The 22961-nt window shown below is 35.9% G+C and overlaps 2 protein-coding genes across 2 annotated transcripts; both read left to right on the forward strand.

Annotated features, from left to right (window-relative positions):
• The first annotated feature begins 205 nt into the window (after positions 1 to 205).
• On the forward strand, positions 206 to 1705 carry LOC104607226 (rhazimal reductase 1-like). The gene is made up of 4 exons (XM_010272798.3): positions 206 to 592; positions 703 to 946; positions 1057 to 1236; positions 1318 to 1705. The coding sequence occupies exons 1-4, from the start codon at positions 288 to 290 to the stop codon at positions 1531 to 1533; spliced, it is 945 nt and encodes a 314-aa protein (XP_010271100.2). The 5' UTR covers positions 206 to 287; the 3' UTR covers positions 1534 to 1705.
• Positions 1706 to 21207: 19502 nt separating this feature from the next.
• On the forward strand, positions 21208 to 22757 carry LOC148792216 (rhazimal reductase 1-like). The gene is made up of 4 exons (XM_088886518.1): positions 21208 to 21674; positions 21757 to 22000; positions 22111 to 22290; positions 22372 to 22757. Exons 1-4 carry the CDS (start codon positions 21343 to 21345, stop codon positions 22585 to 22587), a joined length of 972 nt encoding a protein of 323 aa, XP_088742644.1. The 5' UTR covers positions 21208 to 21342; the 3' UTR covers positions 22588 to 22757.
• Positions 22758 to 22961: the final 204 nt, after the last annotated feature.

Here is a 22961-nt window from a genome sequence, read left to right on the forward strand (position 1 = left end):
TAACTTGCTAACCAGTTGCTTTCTTTTTCCGAGAGACAGAATACTAACCACGTTTAGTCTCTTAAAAGCATTTTAAGTTGATGTATTCTTACGTTTCTGTTGGTGGGTCTATGTAAAAAGTTGATTAAAGGGTCCACAGGATATGAGATCATCGAGTTGAAGACACCTGTAGTCAATAAGGGGAGGCCAAATCTCCAGAGAGAGATATATAGCTTTGCCTCTGTTACGTTACTGATCATGAGCATCAAATCCCACGGGATAGAAAAAACCAGGAAGAGGAGAGAAAAATGGTTCCAGAGGTGGTATTGAGCTCTGGCCATAGGATGCCAGCGCTAGGCCTGGGAACAGTAGCCTCCCCCCTCCTCCCCAATGAACTTCTCTCCTCCATCTTCATTGACGCCATCAAGCTTGGCTACCGACATTTTGACACTGCTTCTCTCTACCAGACTGAAGAGGCCCTAGGCCTAGCCATAGCCGACGCACTCAAGCAAGGCCTGATCGCCGGCCGGGACGATCTTTTCATTACTACCAAGTTATGGTGCACCGACGCCCACCCCGACCTCGTCCTCCCCGCCCTCAAGTTATCTCTTCAGTTCTGTATTAATCTTAACATCTTTTGCATTAATTGGCTGTATACGTCTATCTATTATCAATGGATTCATTTCTGATGTTCTAGCTGCTTGATTTTTTTTCTTTTTATAGGAAACTTGGGCTGGACTACGTAGACCTCTATCTCGTTCATTGGCCTGTAAGGGTGAAACATGAAGCTCACCCTATCCGTTTTGCAAAGGAAGACCTGCTCCTCTTCGATATGAAGGGGACATGGGAAGCAATGGAGGAGTGTCATAGTCTGGACCTTGCCAAATCTATTGGTGTCAGCAACTTCTCTTGCAAGAAACTCTCTGATCTTCTGGGTCATGCCTCTGTCCCCCCTGCAGTGAACCAGGTACTTCATATTGGCATACACATGATGACAAATGACTATGAATGACAAACTATGATCATGGGGTTCTGATGAAACTGATGAAAATGCAAAAAAAATAAATAAAAATTCAGGTTGAAATGAATCCTGCATGGCAACAGAACGAGCTGAGGGAATTCTGCAAAGAGAATGGGATTCATGTCTGCGCCTGGTCACCTTTGGCGGCAAATGGAGCTTCATGGGGTTCCCTTGCAGTCATGGAGAGTCCAATTCTCAAAGATATTGCCATGGCCAAGGGAAAGAGTCTGGCACAGGTATTATTAAATGATAATTTATCTGGTATTTGTTCACTTAATTCGTTGTGTTTTGATGATGCAACTGCTTTCTGTCCACAGATTTCACTGAGATGGATACATGAGCAAGGGGTGAGTCCAATAGTGAAGAGCTTCGACAAGGAGAGGATGAAAGAGAACCTCCAAATCTTCGATTGGGAATTGAGTGGTGAAGAATTGGACAAGATAAGCAGGATTCCTCAGAGAAGAGGATTTTCAGGAGAAATGTTTGTTTCACCAAACGGGCCTTATAAGTCAATAGAAGAAATTTGGGATTGAGTAACGGTCATCTTTTCAACTATACATGGAGATGTAATTTTAGCTCTTCTAGTTTTTTGTCGTTTTCCCAAAAAACTATATATGAGAATATATGAACTTGTGAATTCTTTCTATGAATGTTTCTTCCTTTTTATTTCTATATATATGACCATATTAACTTTCTGTTTCTCTATTATGTTCTGTTAATCCAATCACAGCTGATACACACTTGTTGACCATTTTTTTATTTTTTTATTTTACTGTTAAAACGGGTCATACATTCAAACCTGACAATCAGACCGTTGACTCAAAAACCGTTGCCCAAAACGATTCTATTTCTAGATTGTTTTTTAAAACATTGTATATGACCAAATTAGCTATAGATTGCATGAGGGCCATTCATCAATTTTTCATGTATTTTTAATTTGTTGGACTATTTTCATAATTTTTAAACCTTTTGCGTCCCTCAATGGCCAACTACCTCACTTCCGCCCTCACCCAATCCTTATAACGTTACAAATTACATTGTTGTAGCCATGCATTGAAACAGCCAAATCAAGGCTTTTGATGTCTTTATGACGAAAGCGTTTAACGAAATAATTCACCTTTTAACAGGCAAATTTACAAATTTCGGCTGATTTTGATTTCGAATTCTACTTGAACCCAATAACATCAATTGGAATTTGATTCTAATTTTGAACAGAACCAAATAAGCACTAGGTAGGAATAGATGATTCTGATTACGATGATTTCGATTCTAATTTTGCCTAGAATTAAATTGACCATTATTGTATTTTTGTTATAAATTTATTTTTAATAATTATATATTTTTGCTATAAATTTTCAATCATTATTGGAGATTATAAATTATTGTTATTTATTAGAGATTAGACTATTAATTTTGTTGAAGTTAATTATTATTATTTTTGTATTATAAAAAGTTATTAAAAGTAGTATATAAACTATAAATAATTATTATTTATTTAAAAATTTAAAATATAAAAAAGTTATCTACTCTTTTGTGTTTCTATTGTTCCAATCTCACTTAATAAAACCCATACATAGCACGGGCCCCCTCTAGTATGGTTCTAAATGACAAACCTAACTAGAACTGTCCCATTATTAATTAAGACAATTGGATCTGACCTGATTATACTTAAGATCTATATTAACTTTCATAATAATTAAGTTCATAACAAATTAAAATTTTATTTTTGATAACATAACCTTAACAATAATGATTATGTTGATAAAACAAGTACTTTTAACCAAAATTATATGAAATTTATCCTTTTGGACATAATATATAACAAAAATTATAAAATAATCAGGAGGCCTTTATATGTATTATTGAACTATATAATTATATTAGGGCAAATTTCATAAACTACCCTTAAGGTTTAGTTAATTGACAAACTCTATCCTTACTATTTACATATTGTCTTAGAGTACCCCCCAAGTTTTCTAACAATGTCTTATAGAAAGATAAAAAGACTATTTTACCCATTATTTTGCTTCAAATTTTTAAAATAAAGCATAATAAAAAAAAGGGAGAGAGAGTAAGGTCGAGAGAAGGAGAGAAGGAGTGTGTACCAACAATGGTGACGTAACCGTTGTTGGAAGGTGGAACAGGTGGTAGCACAACCGTGACCATTCTCTACTCAATGAATGTAGCCGATGGTGGCTTCAGCAATGATTCCATCAATTGAGGTTTAACGTCAAGAAAGGAAGAGGGCAGTGGTGCCCACAAAGAGGACAATTTATGTTTAATTCCAGGAAACGACTCTATTAGCCAACCATTTTAATAAAGAAGGTGATTGCAGAAAGGCGATGCACGAATTGGGATTTTACCAGAAAGGTGAGCTAGGATTTCAGATGAAAGGTGATTGCAGTTGAGACTGAGAAAGATCACAAGCTAAGAATCTGGGCCATAAAAAGGTATTTTAATGCAAATGAGAAGAAAAGATGTTAGGAAAAGACAAACCTATCCGTTGTAACTAATCTTTCCCACATGGCAAGCAAATTGGCAAGTGGTTATCACACCACCGACCTAATGTATATATAAATATGTAAATTATAATCAGAGACAATACTAAATCACTTTTCATTCAATCTGTGAGCTTGCATCGTTCTGTCATAAGCTTGCATCATTTTGTCATGGTATCAGAGCGTGCGATCCTCACCTCATTGTACTTCTGTGCCAATTGATTTGTCTTCGCACGCCAAGTGCCAAAGTTCATCGCACTCTGCGGTGGTGCCAAAACCCATCACACTCCACGATGGTGCCAAAACCCATCACACATTCTTTCCATCAACTCATCGCGTGTTTGAGTTTCCGACCTTTCTTCAAGAACTCATCATGCGTCTAGTTTTCACCTCTCTGTTTCATATTCCTGCTTGAATCTTTGATCGTGTCTGATCATCAAGATCCAAGTTCACCATACCATTTGCATCCCTCAAACAATCCTGGGGCAATTTCTGGTATCCTATCCCTTAATAAGGGATAATTACTCTACATGGCAACGAGCCATGAGAAATGCTTTGAAGGCAAAGAACAAGTACGGTTTCGTGGATGGATCACTCCAGAGACCTGCACCTGGCTCAGTTAAAAATCGATCATGGTCAAAATGCAACTCCATGGTTGTTTCCTAGATCTTTAACTCTCTTGTTGGCGAATTACACCAGAGTGTGGCCTATACTGAACTCGCGAGAGAGATCTAGTCTAACCTTCAAGAAAGATTCACTTAGAACAATGCTCCATGAATCCATGAGTTGAAAAGGAATCTTTAATTCCTCCACCAAGGGGAGGATTCAATTGCTTCTTACTTTACAAAGCTGAAGGGGCTCTAGGACAAGCTCGTGACTCTTGCACCAATTCCCAACTATACCTACGGTGCTGCTAAAGAAATAATTACAAACCGTGAAAGAGATAAGTTGAATCAATTCTTGATGGGTATCAATGACAATTTTAATAATGTTCGATCTGGTATTCTTTCCTCTGATCTTTTTCCAAGTATAAATCGCACATATGCCTTGGTAATTCAGGAAGAAAAACACCAAGCATTGCTTTCACAAAAGGGATCCATGATTCCCAATGTCGCTGCCTTCCGTACTTCAATGCAACGACCGAATAGTCGAAACAATTCCAAATCAAAGTACAAATGTGACCACTACAAGAAATAGGATCAAACCAAAGAACGTTGCTACGAGTTAATTGGTTATCTGGAAGGGTGGAACAAAGGCAAAATGCCCAAGAACCAATCTACAACAAATAATGTGCAATCTGACCCTCTCACATGCACAAAGTCAACCTCAATAGCAAACCTCCTTAGGGAACAGTATGCTCAACTCTTAAGAATTCTCACCGATAACTCGGCTAAGGCACAAAGGCACATTTTGTCGTGGTTAATATGGCTGGTAAGAATTCCTCCCTCGAATGTTCGAACACTTGGATCTTGGACAATGGAGCGCCCAATCATATGACCTCCAACAAGGATCCGCAATTAAATCCTGAAGTATTGAGTATGCAACCTTTAATACATTTACCTGATGGATCAATCTTGAGTGCTACTCACAAAGGTTCTCTTCTTCTTCAACCCGGTTTGATCATCATGGATGTTCTTTATGTGCCAAAATTCAAACACAATTTGCTATCTATCAGCAAATTAGCATCTCAACTATATTGCACAGTATCATTCTCTTCTGAATATTGTGTGATACAGGACCTAGTCTCCCACAATGTGATGAGTAAAGGAAAACTGCACAACGACATCTACTATTTGTAGATACTTTATCGCAACTTTCCTACTACTGTTCTTTCTTCTTGTACTAGTAAAGACTATCAGACATGACACAATCGACTTGGACATGCTTCTACTCAACAACTGAGTCTTGTTTTTGACAAACTCTCACCTACAATAAAAGATGCTTGTAATGCTTATGAACAAGCCAAGCACATATGTGTTTTGTTTCCAATAAGCTCCTCCCGAGCATCAACACCATTCGACCTCATACATTGTGACATATGGGGAGCATACAGCACACCGTCATTGTCTGGTGCTAGGTTCTTTCTCACCATCATTGATGATTTTAGTCGTTGTACTTGGGTATTTCTCATGAAAAACAAATCTAAGACATACCACATACTTGTATCATTTTACAACATGGTATCTACATAGTTTGACTACAAGATCAAGAAGGTTAGATCGGACAATAGTAAAGAATTTTTCTCTGCTCCACTTCTACAATTTTTTTCTGCACATGGCATTGTTCAAAATCATTCTTGTGTTGATTCTCCCCAACAAAATGGAATTGTAGAGAGAAAGCATCGCCACCTTTTAGAGGTGGCACGAGCTCTATGTTTCCATGCTTCCCTACCCATTTCATTTTGGGGCGAATGTGTGTTGACAGCCACATACATCATTAATTACCTACCATCTACACTATTGTATGGAAAAACTCCCTTTGAATTACTCTTTGGCAAGAAACCAACATATGATCATTTTCGAACATTTGGATACCTATGTTATGCCCAAGAACGACCTCTTTCCAATGACAAATTTGCACCAAGAGCAGTTAGGTGTCTCTTTGTCAGCTATCCACATGGTCAAAAGGACTATCGTGTATACAATTTGTCCACAGGACGGGTATGTACATCTTGAGATGTCACTTTCTATGAGACTATATTCCTGTTTGCATCTTCTGCTCTACCAATGACAACTCAAATGAATGATTCTAATGGCTTGGTCATACCCCTCCCACAAAATGATGATGGCATTGATGACACACAAAATCAACAATTTGAAGTTGAGCCTACTATTAGGGTTGAAACAGCCACAGTGGACTTGATATCAACTCTGCATATAATAACTCTAATACCACTACTGCTCATGAGTCAAAACTCGAATTCGAAGGTCACCATGCTATCTTCGAGATTACATATGTCATGGCCCTACACATCAGTCTAATGGTACACAACTTTCTTCTATCACAAAACCCACATCATACCAAGGTTCAAAGTATCGATAGGATACGAGTTTTGATCATATCGTATCGGTACTTAGAAACGGCTGAAACTTCATTTTTTTTTAGTTTTTTTTCACATTTTGGATTTTTGGGAAGCTTTTAGCATGCTTTTTATTATTAAAAAATTGGGGGTCCAAAACACCAAGAAAAGGTGTTTCGGACCGTATCTTTTTCAAAAGATACGATACGATACACCCCATATTGGGCGTATCGTATTGATACTTTGAAACATGCATCATACACTCAAGCTATCATGAATCTAAAAGGAACATTTGTAAAATAAGGGCCCATTTGGCCAGTCTTTTTGAGATCTTCTCGTAGCTCTAACAGTCAATAGACACATTGAACTTTTGACATAAGATCTGGGCAGCCCAAAGACTGTTTGGCAGATGCACATCTTTTCGTGCGTCATTTCAGGTCTTTCATGTCAGATTAAAACATGAAATACGCAAAAAGCTCCATTTGGAGCTTTCTGAAATCAGCCCAAAATGGGCTTCGCGCATCTTTTCGACGCCGTGTCTTTTGGAGGCTAGATTTTCGGTCTTCCTGACTTGTAAACAGCTGAAAGACCATGCAAAAAGATCGCCAAACGGTGTCTAAGTGTTTACCTCTTGATAGCATATTCTTCGCCATAAACAATGAAGGGATTATGATGATCAATAAGAATCCACAAATTAAGTTCAGCAAGAGAATAACAAAGTCCTCAAGTGATAACCCACATCCTACTTGATTATTCTTGATCCCTCCCACATTTTGGTGAGATTCAAAGACAAACAAAGAAGTCAAAGCACTTAAAACAAAATGAATGAAAGATATGAAGCAAAGTATTCTATTCCTTCTTCAAAATACTTATTCTCAAGCAACAACATAATATGTGAAGCATATTAAAGCAAGATAGCAATCAATATTTCTCTACTCTCCTATTTCAAGCAAGTAGAGGGAGACTAAGAGCATTCTAATTTGATTTCAAATTCACACTTAAGAGAGACTAAAGGGCCAAGATAAGTAAACTAGATGGACCACTAATCAATCTATACATGATAGCATTTTAACACACTACCTATGCTAATTTATCTACAAACAAGTCCAATGTGCAGAAGGGTTTCAAAGAGAGACATATATCATGCATTCAAATCCAAATCCAAGCTCTAAGTAATATGACAATTCTCATGAAATCAAGGTTTTAATTCATCCATTTAGTAATGATTCTACCATTCAAACCAAGACTCGAAATAAAATTCATAGGAAAACCAACAAGAGAAGTCCAAAACTAGTTATTTTTTAAAAAGAAACGAGAGGATGAGGGAAGTGATGGGGAACTCAATTCATCCCCTTGATGACAATAGTAGAAAAACACAAAAAAGATCACATAGTAGAGAAATTCCAAAACAAAAATAAGCAAGCTTTAAGAAGCACTTAAGATAGAAACTTAAACTTCTTGATTTGGGACCTAAACAAGTAGTCACATGGATTTCAGACCTGAAAATGCTGATTAAAGAGAAAAAAACAACCCTAAACAGTTTCAAAAACAAGGGAACAAAGCTAGACAACTTTGAAAATCAAATTTGAGGTGGGCAGAAATCATTTTTCCACTCAACCTACATATCATTCCATCCCTAGTGGAGTCACCATTTTGTGAACATCCCAATTGATTTGGGGTTCACTTCATTGCTAAATTCTAAGGGAGCCGCCACCCATCTATTGAAAAACATGGGAGTGATGGGCCTCTCAAAAAACAAACTCTTATGTCCAAAAGACATTTCTAAGTATCAGATGGGAGGGAGAGGGAAGGTATGAGGCACCCTTCTCCCTTGATTCATGTTTGATACCAACCCCCCAATTACAAGTAAAGAAACCCAAGTTTGCTCTCATAATTCCAACGTGTAAGTGGGGATTTTCTTATTATGATTGGTAATCAATTGAAAATTGTTACTCTCGGTCCTTTCGAAATCCTCTCTTGAAACAAAGTGAGGTAGGGATCTCCCCTCCCTCTTTTTCTTTTTATCCAAGAGAGTCTCCTACAAGCCACAGTCCTTTTAATTCCTAGAGGGAAGCAAAAAAATTATGAAATTTCATCCCAATCCCTTTTTATTCCTTTATAGGCCTCCTACTCATAAGTTCCCTTTGATGACCAATTTTCAACTATCATGCTTCATTAGAGAACCCCCAACATGCATCAGCTAGGATAGAATGAACAAGAGGAAAAAAAAGGAACATTTCCAATCACATGCACAAAGAAATTCAATGAAGAGAACGTCAAAACAAGGATTTAAATATCAATACGATATGTCGGATACGGGGTCTATCGTATCGGTATCGGTCATAGGAGATACGGGAAATGCTATGAATAGGTATGTATCCCCTGAATCGTCCGTATCGGAGCAATACACATCAGTATCCGACCATATCATATTGTATCAGTCGATACACGCCGGTATGGACCGATACACAAGTGGTTCACGTTTTTACACTTTCACACGTCTAATTTAAAAAAGTTGTGGCTAACGAGGTTTGAACCCTAGTCATCATACACATGTGCGTAGACTTGAACACATCTGTATGCCAATAAACAACCGTTAGGTTTGGTTAGAGAGTGAAATAAAATAATTCTTTATTTGAGGTCTACATTTAATCCTAACAAATACCATGTATTTATGTTCAACAATTCCAAGTAAAGATTAAATAATAAATGATCCAGGTGTTATTTATCAAAATTCATGGGTGGATTTTGATTGCTCAAAACTCTTTCCATACCATATCTTTTTCGTAGCATAGATTTTCCCCAAATAATATTATTCAAATTTAATATTTTATAAATTAATGGAGTAAATAATTTCTCAAATCTGCATTCATATCAAAAGGAGGTTTTTAATCTCATAAAATTTATACAAATAAAAATATTAATAATAGAGTAATAATTTTAGTACTTAAAATTTATAAATATGAATGTGAAATGTATCTTAAAATTTTTATAAATTATTAATTAATATTTTAATTTGCATTAAATAAAAATATATTTATTATTTACAAAAATGATAATTTATTTCATAAAATTATAAAAATAATAATATAATGAGTTTAGTAATTAAAAATTATGAATTTTCATATGATATGTATCTTAGAAATTTTAGTATCTTTGAGAGAGTTTAATTTAAGTTTATATATTTTATAAATTATTAATTGATATTTTAATTACATTTTATAATAACATTTTTATTGTTTACAAAAATAAAAATATTGTTTACCAAACATTTGAGAATTAATTTTTAGTTGATTATTTAGGGAATGTTAAAATGTAAAAATATAAAAATAAAAAGCAATTGATATAATAATTACATATAATGGTTGCATGTGTTTTGTGACATGAACTTCAATTGAAAATAAATAATAACTTTGTATATGTATTAATTTGTGAAATTTTATATAATATGTTTTACGACTCTAGATTGATACATTATCAATAAAAATTGTATGATTTCTATGCATTCCATTATATTAAATGTATTATATTTATTCACAAATACCATTAGAATATACATTTCCTATGCCTTTATACGTTAATTTTGACTATTTTAACCTTAAATGTAATGTTATTAATATATTTATGTAATTTATATGCATTTCGTAATGTATCCAAGTGTCTCCATGTTTTTTCATTCATATCCATGCGTTTCCAAAGCATATCCATACTCGTATCCTTATTTGTATCCAAGTGGTCTGATACAATACCCGATGTCGATACTTTAATCCTTGGGTCAAAACATAATGAAAACAAGTGGGTAGTAAAGTGTTCTAAACAAAAGGAATTTGATTATGGTGAATGCCAAGGTAAAACGGAATCCTACATGCCAAAAAAAAAAAAACAAGAAAAACTACATTATTCTAAGTGATTAGAGCAAACTAGATAGAAGAAGAAATAAAAAAAAAGGCTAATGTATCCACTAAAACTAAATTCTTACATGTAATCCTCGCGCATTCTCAAGAAAAAAAATATGCTAAACATACCAATGCATAGAGCAAAAATAGCATATAACAATTCAGCCTAGGCTATTTTAACATAAAAGGCATGAAAAATAGCCCAAAAAAAGGTAAATTAAAGTGACTAAGGGTCCTATGAGAGAGGTTGGAAGCACTACCTCTTTGTGGCCTTTCTTTCAAATGATTGACAATGCTATAAGAGGTATATTGTTAGCCAAACTTTTGCAGGATATTAGGGATGTTCTCTATTCAATTGATAGCAAAAGGAAATTGAAAATGCTATGGTGAAATCATTGTGATGGGGGCTTCAAGCTTGAAGCTAAATTTGAACTACTTCTTCAATCTTCTTCACTTCTTCCTCCTTCTCTTGGCCAAAAGATGTGGGGTCTTTCTCTTTTATTTTTTGTATTTCTTGGGAGAAACTGGAGGAGAGGGAAGATGGATATTTCAATGGAGGGTATTCAAGATGGAAGAGGATGATGAGTTAGGGTTTGGTGTGAGAGTAAGTGAGGAAGGAGATGGTGACAAGGGAAGATTTAGGTTTAGGTGAGGGATGAGGACAGAAGGAAGATTTTTTGTTCAAATCTCCGTAGAAAGATCTTGGAACATTTTTGGGGAGCCTAGAATGGTTTCATTCGAATGAGACTAAGGAGAAAAGGGGGAGTTTCTAGTTTAGTTCAAATTTGGCTTCTTTCTTAGGTTAAAAAAGAAGCTTTCCTTTCTTGTGTAAGTCCCCTTAAGGGAAACAAGGTTTGCATTTTTATAGAAGGGGTTGGGGAGTGTTTTAAGACTTCTAGAAAAGGATAGGGGACCTAGGGTTTCTAAAAAGTGACAGTTGTATGGGGTTTGCATAAGGTGTTAATGAGATTTGATAGTTTCAAAGTGTGAGTTAGTGTAAATTTTGTGAATGAAAGGATATCGAGTAGTGAGAGCTATTGAAATAGAATATTTTTTATGGAGAGGCAAAGTGGGTATTTTGGATTTAGAATTTAGTGGGTGGTTAATTAGGAGGTTTACAGAGGCTTTGGTAGGGTTTGGAAGACTTGGATGACCTGTCATGTCACAAATCTTAAATTTTGAAAGCAATAACCAATAAGGGTGGTCTATTTTGAATCCTTTTTAATAAGGGATAAAATGGTTATTTTAAGGTCTAAAATTTGATGGGTCATTGATTTGGAGGTTAACAGAGGTTTTGATGAGGTTTAGAGGCATCGGGTGATCTTGTTTGGAGAGTATTAAGTGACGAAGATGATCCATTTGGAATCTTTTCAAGTAAAGGGAAAAATGATCATTTTAGGAATTAAAATTTGATGGATTGTCAATCAAGAGGTTTTTATGGGGTTTAGAGGTGTTGGATTATGTGTTGTGACAATAATCTCAAATTTGGAGAGTATAAGGTGACGAAGATGGTCAATTTGGAATTTTTCAATTAAAGGGTAAAATGGTCATTTTAGTGGATAAAATTTGATGAGTCACCAATCAGGAGGCTTTTATGGGGTTTTGAGGTTTTGGATGATGTGTTATAATGGTGATATTGAATTTGGAATGTATCGAGCAACGTGAGTGATTGGTTTTGAATCTTTTTAAGGAAAAAAATAGGTATTGTGAGGTTTGGAATATGATGGATTGTTGATCAGAAGGTTTATGAAGGTTATAGGGAAATTTGGAGGTATCATATAGTGTGTTGTGATGAAGATTTTGAAATAAGATAATTGTGGTTAATGAAAAAACTCAATTTGGAATCTTTTTGGTTGGAGGGTAAAATGGTACTTTTGGGGGTAAAAAATTTGATGGATGGGTATACTAGTATATTTGGGGTCTAATGGGAGTATCTGATGAGTTTAGATGTGTTGGAACCATAGGAATTTAGGATATGAGTATTCCGGCTAATTATAAGAGGGTTTGAACTAGAATCTTGGTCTGATTAATGGGTAAATGGAGGAGTCTTAGGCTAAAATTGGATAGAGAAACATGGATTTGAATTAAGAGGCTATTAGGAGGATTTAATCATTTCATGGTCATATGGATCATAGGCTTTAGGCTTAGAAAGTATCATAGAGTCATATTCATTAAGATAGATTTTTTATGAATGAATAACAGAATCAAGGCATTTAAGGCTGAAATTTGGTGCGATTGGTTGTTTAAAGGTTTTGTTTCATGTGATAGCAGTGGTGATGTGGCACAATCGTGACCATCGAACAGGAACCTTGTAGATTTAACAATGGGATGAAATTTGGTTTCCTAGGGTTTTGACATATTCTAAAGAGATTAGGGGGGTCTAATCAGGTATCAGAGCCTAAGCAATGGGTTGGAGAGGGGACGAAGCAAAAATTGAGTGCAGGCAGAGAGGTCCTGAAGGATGTGAAAATTGACTTCAACATGCTTAATTCGAACATGAAAAATGGGATTAATAACCAAATAAGTGGTTCTATTGTTATCACACCAAGCCATTTGAGGAAATGCAGAATAGCCCAAATCTATGAGAAGAGGTTAAACCAAAAGAATTTCAGTAATTGAATTGCCAACACTCTAAACTCAGACTTCATGCTAGAGCGAGCAATTGTATCTTGCTTTTTGAAACTCTAGGCAATAAAATTGGAGCCGAGATAAATAGAGTAACCTCCTATGGACCTTCTATCATCCAGGCAACTAACCCGATCAATAGAGTATCCTATTTATTGAAGAGCAAAGGATGCAATGAAATGAAGACCAAAATCAATAATAGCCTTGTGATATCAAAGTATGCATTGTGAAATACACCAATGCTCTTCAATCGGGTAATGTAAGAATTGACACTCCTTATTTATGACAAAGGAAATATCAAGTCTCGTCAAACGGACATATTAGAGAGCATCAATAACACTCAAATACTCATTTGGGTCAGAAAAGAGGTGTGTCAAATAACATGGAGAAAAGGAAATGGTGAAAAAATAATACCCAGAGGAATAATTAGACTAGAGAAAGACCCCTTTTTGAGTTAGTCAACCCACCAACTGTTAGTAGTGGGGAATCTCTAAAAATTATATAGACCAGGAGAACATAAATGGATAAAAGATAAATTTCTTCATGTTGTTCTTGAAAATATATGGTGAAATCAGAATTATTCCTGTCCCTTCTGTTTCTAAACAGGATGAGATAGCACGGGGACTAGACCCAAAAGGAGCTTTCATGCTTACAACCATATTGGAGAGGAAGTAAATAGGAATCTGAGACAACGAACATCAAAAGAAACATGGAGGTTAAAATGCCCACCAGAAATAAAAGTTTTCAAATATTTGTTACTAACTAAAAAGCTACTAAGCAAGTCAAGCCTAAGAAGATGAGGGATGGAGATCGCTATTCACTCTCCATTTTGTGGGAAAAAAAAACAATTAACCATATTTTCTTAACCTGTCAATTGGCACATCAAACCTATAGATTTTTTAAACCACTTTTACCTAGTGTAGAATCTACATATGAGGTTGGCAAATGGTGGAGAAAGTTAAGAAAAGTGAAGGAAAACCAAAAGAAAAACATTTTGGAACTAACAAGCATAACAATGTGGTTTGGTTAGAAAAAAAATAGAAATGGTAAAGGCTTTGGTAATAAAAATTCCTCTAATGTTAATAGAAAGAACTACTCATTATTCCATGTTCTTCACCTTTCTTTGGATGTTGCTCAAAGTCAACAAAGCCCCCAAGAGTTGTCTAGGTTTGTTGGCGCCCCCTGTAGCTAGAAAAGTTAAGATCAACTTTGACGCTTTGGGAAGGATACATAGATGAAAGATGTGTGATAGGATTTGTATATTAGGATGTGGATGGACAAGTAGGGGTGAAAGAACAACTACTCATTATTCCATGTTCTTCACCTTTCTTTGGATGTTGCTCAAAGTCAACAAAGCCCCCAAGAGATGTCTAGGTTTGTTGGCGCCCCCTGTAGCTAGAAAAGTTAAGATCAACTTTGACGCTTTGGGAAGGATACATAGATGAAAGATGTGTGATAGGATTTGTATATTGGGATGTGGATGGACAAGTAGGGGTGAATTCGAGCTAAGCCAAGACAAATACTTGGTTATTCGAGTTCAACTCGCAAAAATAGTGTAGGCTCAAGCTTGAGCTCGAGCTCAGCTTGGATCAAGCTTGACTGCAAGCCAAGCTCTCTAAAAATAAAAATTATACATATAAAAATATTTTTTATTTTTCATACAAAAAATAAGAATTATAAGAATCATTTACTATTATACATAAAAATAAAAATATTATAAATAAAAGATATTATTGATATATATATATATATATAATAAAAATTATTATATATATGTATATGTATGCATGTATATATAATAAAAATTATTTATTTATTATACTAGAATTGATTAGACTCGCGAGCCTCACGAGACGAGCTTCACTGGGCTCAACTGAGCTCGAATTGTTCGTAAAAAGCTTAGCTCGTGGCCACCCCTATGGACAAGTGTTGTACACAACAGAAATATTGGAAGATGGTCGATTAATATGGATTAAGGATGTGCAGCATTTGAAGCAATACATATAGCAACAAGGTTTGCATGGAGAAAAATTATCATAGAAGGATATTCAAGCATTATTATTAATGATCCACAAGGACGAGAAGATTTTCCCAAGAATGACAAACCCATCTTGGTGAATGTTTTGAATTGTGCAGATCTCATTAACTTACAATCACCTTTGAGCATGTATTCAGAGAAACCAAACATGCAGCTAACTAGTTGGCAAATTTGGGTCACACAATGTTAGTTTCAGATGCCCCCCTCCCTCTTCATAATTTTAATTTTATTTGCCTAGGTAATACTTGGACTAGACTCACGCCGGTTGACTTATGCTCTTTCTTATGGGAGGATATTGTTGGTTGCTCTAGTTGGCATAGTTGTCCTAATAGTGCTTAGTCTTCTTGCTAGTTTTCTCTTGGTGTAGGTTTGTTTCGCCTTGTTTTCCGTTTGCAATTCTTAATCCTTTGAATCAAATAAAAAATAAAAAATTGACATAAATTTCCAAAGAGAAATACTTGTTTCTACAAGCAAATGAACAATAAAATAAAATAATAAGAACAAACAAAATCTAATGTAAAAAATAGCAAATGAAATAAATAGAGGGAAAACAAATTAACAAAATATAAAACAATTAAATGATAACAAGGCAATACAAATTAAATAATTGAAAATGTTAATTTCTAAATGACACTAAATAAAGATGAAAACAAACACAAATTAAATAATTAAAAATGTTAATTTCTAAATGATACTAAATAAAGATGAAAACAAACACAAGAAAGAAAGAAAGATAGAAAGATAGAAAGGTAGAAAGAAGAAGAAGAAGAAGAAGAAGAAGAAGAAATTCATTTAATGGGGCTAGTTGCTCATATATTAGCAATTTTTTATTTTTCTTTTCTAGCATCCAAAGCATGAATTTTTACCCGCAATTTCATCATGTTCTTGTATCAGATCATGAATGGCTAAATCTCTTAAACTATCCCTACTATTTAGCATAATGACATATGGTACCCCCATTGTTTATCTATTGTCTTGTTGTATCTTTAAGATTTTTATCAATTGACTAATTCTACCCCTACCGTTAATATCAGTTAATATCGTGACACCACGTGATGTATGAATTCTTTTCAAAACTCAATTTTTTCCCTTTGTCCATCTCCCGGTGGCAACTACAGGGAACCACTCTACAACCGTTCCACTCCTTATTTCTCCACCATCCTCACCATTGTCATCATCTGCAAATTATCGGCAAAGCTCAACTTCCCTTGAGTCCAAAAGGGTCTAAAAAGCAAAGTAGAAATAATGTTCGGCAAGCCCAAATCTAAACAGCAATCCTAGATGCTAGAAGGAACCTAGATCTGAGTATCTCTCAGATTCGACAAGCCCAGATCTGAGCATCTCTCATCCGCAATTTTGATGTAGGTACTCAGATTGGCTGGTACTCAGATCCAGTTGTTATCCAGTGAGGAAGTTGCTACCGCCACTGGTTCGAGTTGCAGTGGCGGCGGCGAAACAGGGAAGAAATAAAAAGAAAAAAGAGGAAGAAGGAGGGAGAAATGAAGTTTCTACCGCCGCTGGTTCGAATTGCAACAGCGGTGGCGAGAAAGGAGAGAAAGAAAAAGAAGAAGAGGAAGGAGGGAGAAAGGAAGTTGCTACCGCCACTGCAACTCGAACCAACGGCGGTGGCAAAACAGGGGAGAAAATGGAACCACTTCCATTTTCACCGCCACCAGTAATGGTGGTGTGGTGGTGTCATAGTCAAGAGAAAGGGGAATAAAACTGCCGGTGGATCTGTAGTGGTATGGTCGCCGGTGATTAAAACCCCCGCTGCAATTAAAGATTCACCAGTAGAGGAGAAAAAATTTCATAAATAGTCTGTATGTCACCGTTGTGGTCTGTACGTCGTCGTTGCAAAATCGTCAGTCGTCATAGGTCGATGTAGGTTACCGGAGGTCTTTAGATGTCATCAAAGGTCGGAGGTAGATGGAGCCTCAACCGCTTGGCGGCTTGAGTGAGAAACAAAGAGAACGAGAGAAAATTAGAGAAACTGAGGGTCACCGTTGCAAAACCGCCGGTCACTGGTTGCCGTAGGTCATCGTAAATCATCGAAGGTCTAAGCGAGAGGAATTGAGAAACAGAGAAAGAAGAATGAAAATGGTTTCCTTGAGAAACAGAGAGAATGAGAGAACCAGAGAAGTTGAGGGTTGCCGCTGCAAAATTGTCGTCGCCGGTCGCCGTGGGTCACCGTAGTTCTCAGTAAATTGTCGGAGGTATGAGCGAGAGAAATTGAGAAATAGATAAAGAAGAACAAAATGGTTTTCGTCAGAAACAGAGAGAATGAGAGAGAACCAGAGAAGCCGAGGGTCAGCGCTGCAAAACTGCCGTCGCCGATTGTCGTGGGTCACTTTAGTTCACTGTAAATCGTCGAAGGTCAGAGCAAGAGAAAGAGAGAAAGTAAGAACAAAAACCATTTTTGTTCGATAAAGAAGAGGGCAAATTTGACATTTCGTTTTCTTCCGTTAGCATTTAACGGCAATTGTCAGAAAACTTAAAGAGACCCCAAAATAATAGCTAAAACAGGTACCACGTGTCATTACACTAGTTTAAGAGATCTATTAATGTTTTTGAATTGTGCTACAAAATATTACTATTCATTAATTTACCTAAATTCGATGATATAAAAGCTACTCTATTTCCTAAAACCATATTCGATTGTATTGAAATTAATGAATTTCACAAGATATTGTGTATTCTTCTTTGGACTTTGTGATTCGTTTATTTTCCCCTTCTTTTTGCTTCCCAACTCAACAAATATATATTTATATCTTTAACTAAGGTTCCATTTCGTTTTAGTCAAAATTGGAATCAAAATTCACCAGAGTTGGAATGGTTTATTCTCCTACCTGTTTGATTAAGACAGGAATTAGAAACAGAATTAGCTGGAATTGATTCTCATTCCCAAAAGAGGGGAAGACAATGGCCATTCTCTCAAATGGAAGAATAATGAAATGATATTCAGATCTGCCAAACCAAACAGTTGGATTCCGATTCCGATTCCAATCCTAAATTTATAATTATTTCTAATGCTTGTATACCTATACGATCGTGACTCAATGCATTCCAATGGATATATACCTATAAGTCATTCACATGGCATTAATATCTTACTAAATTACATACTAAATAAGTTTACAAATATTATTGGGATGAACATGTTAACTCCAATATAGAACAAATTGAGATATGGGTTTATTTGATACAATATAATATAATGATTTTCAAAGTGCACGTATCTTACATTTTCATTTACTCAATTAATCAACTCTAATTTTAGGCCTCTGCAAGATTCGAAACTAGCATCATTTATTTTCTATCCCTCCCAAAAGAATTCAAACACGCCACAAGAATTTGAAATTAACAAAGTCCAGACTTAACCGACAGTTTGGACTCCAAAAACTCATTTCATTTTATTAACCCACATCCAACACACCCCCCTCTCTGGTTCATTCCTCTCCCTCACTGATACAACCGGAGGCCCAAATTCACTTGTAGAGAATCTACCCCTCTCTCACTTTCTCCTCTCTGTATCACTCTAGGTTACTGGCCCTCCTCCTCCATTTCTCTCTTGCTGGTTGAGGTGCAGGTTCAACTGGAGACCCAATCCCTCCCTTTTTAACGACTTCTGAGGATTTATTCTCCCCTTCCATCTTTTGCAATCAATACTTTTGGGCTAATTGTCCTCCCCCATCTTCGACTGAGTCTCATTAGTTCAGACTCAAGAAGCTTCTGGTTTGTCCCCATGATCCATAAAGTTGTGGCCCTTCGATGTGGTGGCCATTGGATTTCTCACTTAAGGACTCCCATTTGGTTAAGTCTAAGTTAATACGCCCTAAAATCTCTCAACCTCATTATCATTATTAACTTTAGTTTAAAATTCATTTTTGAAGCATAAGGATAAGAGAGAGAATGGGGAGTGGTTGAGCAAATAGGGGAAATGTTTGATTCTCATAGGCTATTGTTTGAGGTGGTTCTTTGATGAGGACGGCAGGGAATCATCTACAAAACAGGGTGGATAGGGACCTCCACCCTGAATTTTCTTTGATGAGGTGGCTCTTTGATGAGGATTGCTATTGTTTTAGCAATCTATTGATAAGTGGAGAATCCCCTTCAATTCTACCACCACTGAATTTTCTTACAACCTTTTAGATTGGTCAATATAAATTTTATGAGAATATATATATTTATTTTATACCACAAATGCTTTGAGTTATTAATACAACATTGGGTACCATTGTTGCTTTTTCCCGATAACATATGTTTCTACTATAAATGCCAACACTAGCCTAATGCTTATATTCTTTTAGCGGAAATAATCATCTGATGTGATGTGACACAATTTCTCAAATATTTGTATTGACAACACAAAAAGTTGCAAATAGAAGTGTCAATGGTACCAAACACAATTATGTCAGTTTGTTTTGGTTTGGTAAGATAAGCCAACCCATTGTCAGCCCCAGAAGTTCTTTCTGAATATCAAAAGTTGTTGTGTAACTTAGCAATCAATCTATCATGAACTGCTCCCTACATAATCTCCAAAGGCAATTGATGCTTTAACTACCAGAATTTTTTTTTTTTTCCTTTCAAAGTACAGTATATAAAATTTTTCACGAAACAATGCCTAGACTCTTCAAATAGAGACATCTCGCAAAGCCAAATCAATCTTAGGGTCCATTTGGTTCGTCGTTGGAATCAGAATCGAAATCCTCCAGAATCAGAAAAATGGTTCATTCCCATAGTCTGTTTGGTTCAGGAAAGGGAATGGGAATCAAAATCAGCATAAATGAGATTTCATTCCCAAGGGAGGGGCAGGGAATGGACATTCCCTCAAATGGGGGAATGCCATTCCAACAGGAATGGGAATGAGATTCCAATTCCGCCCAACCAAACAATTAGAATCGGAATAGCACATTCCGATTCCAGACCCCTATTCCCGCGAACCAAATGGGGCCTTAGATTCGATTTCCACATTACAACACCCTTTCAACATGACATCTCACCATGAGACTGACACCCACCATTTATTATGAGATGTACGGTATCAATTATGTTGGAAGGGTGTTTGAACCTATTTGTTGGGAGAAGATTCTGACTTGTAAAAACCAAGGCTCAGTTTGGAAGGAGTACAAATACAAATATGTATAGTGTAAATGTATACAAAATAATACAAAATATAAGATTTTGTACTCTGCATATTTGTATTTGTATTCCTTCCAAACTGAGCTCAAGGTTCAAAGCATTGTTAAATAATATATATCATATGAAATGTATCCATTTGACTCATCTATATATATTAGGGAAATTGTCTAAAAATCACCATGAGTTTTCAGCATTTCTCTTAAACTCACCCGCAACTTTTCAAAAAGTCTAAAACTCACCAAATCACTAACTTGATGTTAAATAGACTAATGGGTGTTAATATATTACCATTTAACCTTCATAGAAAAATATAAAACATATACAAAATATATTACCATTTTAACCTTCATAGAAAAATATAAAATATATACAAAATATATTACCATTTTAATATTTAGACATGAAAAAAAGAAAAAGGCCAAAAAAATATTTTCAATTATAAAATACATAAAAACATAGAAATTACAAAAAATATAGAAATTGCAAATAAAATAAAAAATTATTTTCGAATTATAGAAACTATAGAAATTAAAAACAAAATCAAAAAATAAAAATTGTAGAAAAAACACCAAAAATTATAGAAAAACACAGAACTTACTAATAAATAACAAAAAAGACAGGAAAATTTATAGATTGTAAGAAATAGAAAATGTAAAAAAAAAACATAAATTATAACAAACATCAGAAATTATAACAAAATACTAAAAATGCAAAAGAACAAGAAAATTGAAAACTGAAAAAGACCACTTTTCCTCTAACTCGCCACTCAAGGGTAATTTGGTCATGAAAATTGTTATTTATGCTGACATAGACACCTCTGTTAAGAAGCATTAACGGTGCACTAACGGAAGGTGAGTTCTGGAAAATAAAAACTTATGATGAATTTTAGACATTTTAAAAATTTGTGATGAGTTTAAGGGAAATGTTGAAAACTTATGGTGAGTTTTAGACAATTTCCTTATATATTAAATACTACTAGGAGTTATTATAACATGACATGTGGCTAATTTTCAAAGGTTAATACTGATAAGAGTTTAAGGCACATGCAGTCAATAATAAATGTGATGCTAGATCTCCAGAGAGATAAATGGCTCTGTCTCTGTTTCTGAGCATCAAAATTCCAGGAGATGGAAAACCAGGAAGAGGAGAAAAAGATGGTTCCGGAGGTGGTATTGAGCTCTGGCCATAGGATGCCAGCGCTAGGCCTGGGAACAGCAGCCCTCCCCCTCCCTCCCAATCAGCTTCTCTCCTCCATCTTCGTTGACGCCATCAAGCTTGGCTACAGGCATTTTGACACTGCTTCCCTGTACCAGACTGAAGAGGCTCTAGGCCTAGCCATAGCCGAGGCACTCAAGCAAGGCCTGATCGCTGGCCGGGACGATCTTTTCATTACTACCAAGTTATGGTGCACCGACGCCCACCCCAATCTCGTCCTCCCCGCCCTCAAGGCATCTCTTCAGTTCTGTATTGGTCTTAGAACTTTTGCACTAATCAGATTTATAGGTTCATTCTGATGTGCTAACTGTTTGATTTTTTTATAGGAAACTTGGGCTGGACTACGTAGACCTCTATCTCGTTCATTGGCCTGTAAGGGTGAAACATGAAGCTCACCCTATCCGTTTTGCAAAGGAAGACCTGCTCCTCTTCGATATGAAGGGGACATGGGAAGCAATGGAGGAGTGTCATAGTCTGGACCTTGCCAAATCTATTGGTGTCAGCAACTTCTCTTGCAAGAAACTCTCTGATCTTCTGGGTCATGCCTCTGTCCCCCCTGCAGTGAACCAGGTACTTCATATTGGCATACACATGATGACAAATGACTATGAATGACAAACTATGATCATGGGGTTCTGATGAAACTGATGAAAATGCAAAAAAAATAAATAAAAATTCAGGTTGAAATGAATCCTGCATGGCAACAGAACGAGCTGAGGGAATTCTGCAAAGAGAATGGGATTCATGTCTGCGCCTGGTCACCTTTGGCGGCAAATGGAGCTTCATGGGGTTCCCTTGCAGTCATGGAGAGTCCAATTCTCAAAGATATTGCCATGGCCAAGGGAAAGAGTCTGGCACAGGTATTATTAAATGATAATTTATCTGGTATTTGTTCACTTAATTCGTTGTGTTTTGATGATGCAACTGCTTTCTGTCCACAGATTTCACTGAGATGGATACATGAGCAAGGGGTGAGTCCAATAGTGAAGAGCTTCGACAAGGAGAGGATGAAAGAGAACCTCCAAATCTTCGATTGGGAATTGAGTGGTGAAGAATTGGACAAGATAAGCAGGATTCCTCAGAGAAGAGGATTTTCAGGAGAAATGTTTGTTTCACCAAACGGGCCTTATAAGTCAATAGAAGAAATTTGGGATTGAGTAACGGTCATCTTTTCAACTATACATGGAGATGTAATTTTAGCTCTTCTAGTTTTTTGTCGTTTTCCCAAAAAACTATATATGAGAATATATGAACTTGTGAATTCTTTCTATGAATGTTTCTTCCTTTTTATTTCTATATATATGACCATATTAACTTTCTGTTTCTCTATTATGTTCTGTTAATCCAATCACAGCTGATACACACTTGTTGACCATTTTTTTATTTTTTTATTTTACTGTTAAAACGGGTCATACATTCAAACCTGACAATCAGACCGTTGACTCAAAAACCGTTGCCCAAAACGATTCTATTTCTAGATTGTTTTTTAAAACATTGTATATGACCAAATTAGCTATAGATTGCATGAGGG

Source organism: Nelumbo nucifera, chromosome 4 (assembly GCF_055504915.1).
Source record: "Nelumbo nucifera cultivar China Antique chromosome 4, China Antique-T2T, whole genome shotgun sequence".
Classification (NCBI taxonomy): Eukaryota; Viridiplantae; Streptophyta; class Magnoliopsida; order Proteales; family Nelumbonaceae; genus Nelumbo; species Nelumbo nucifera.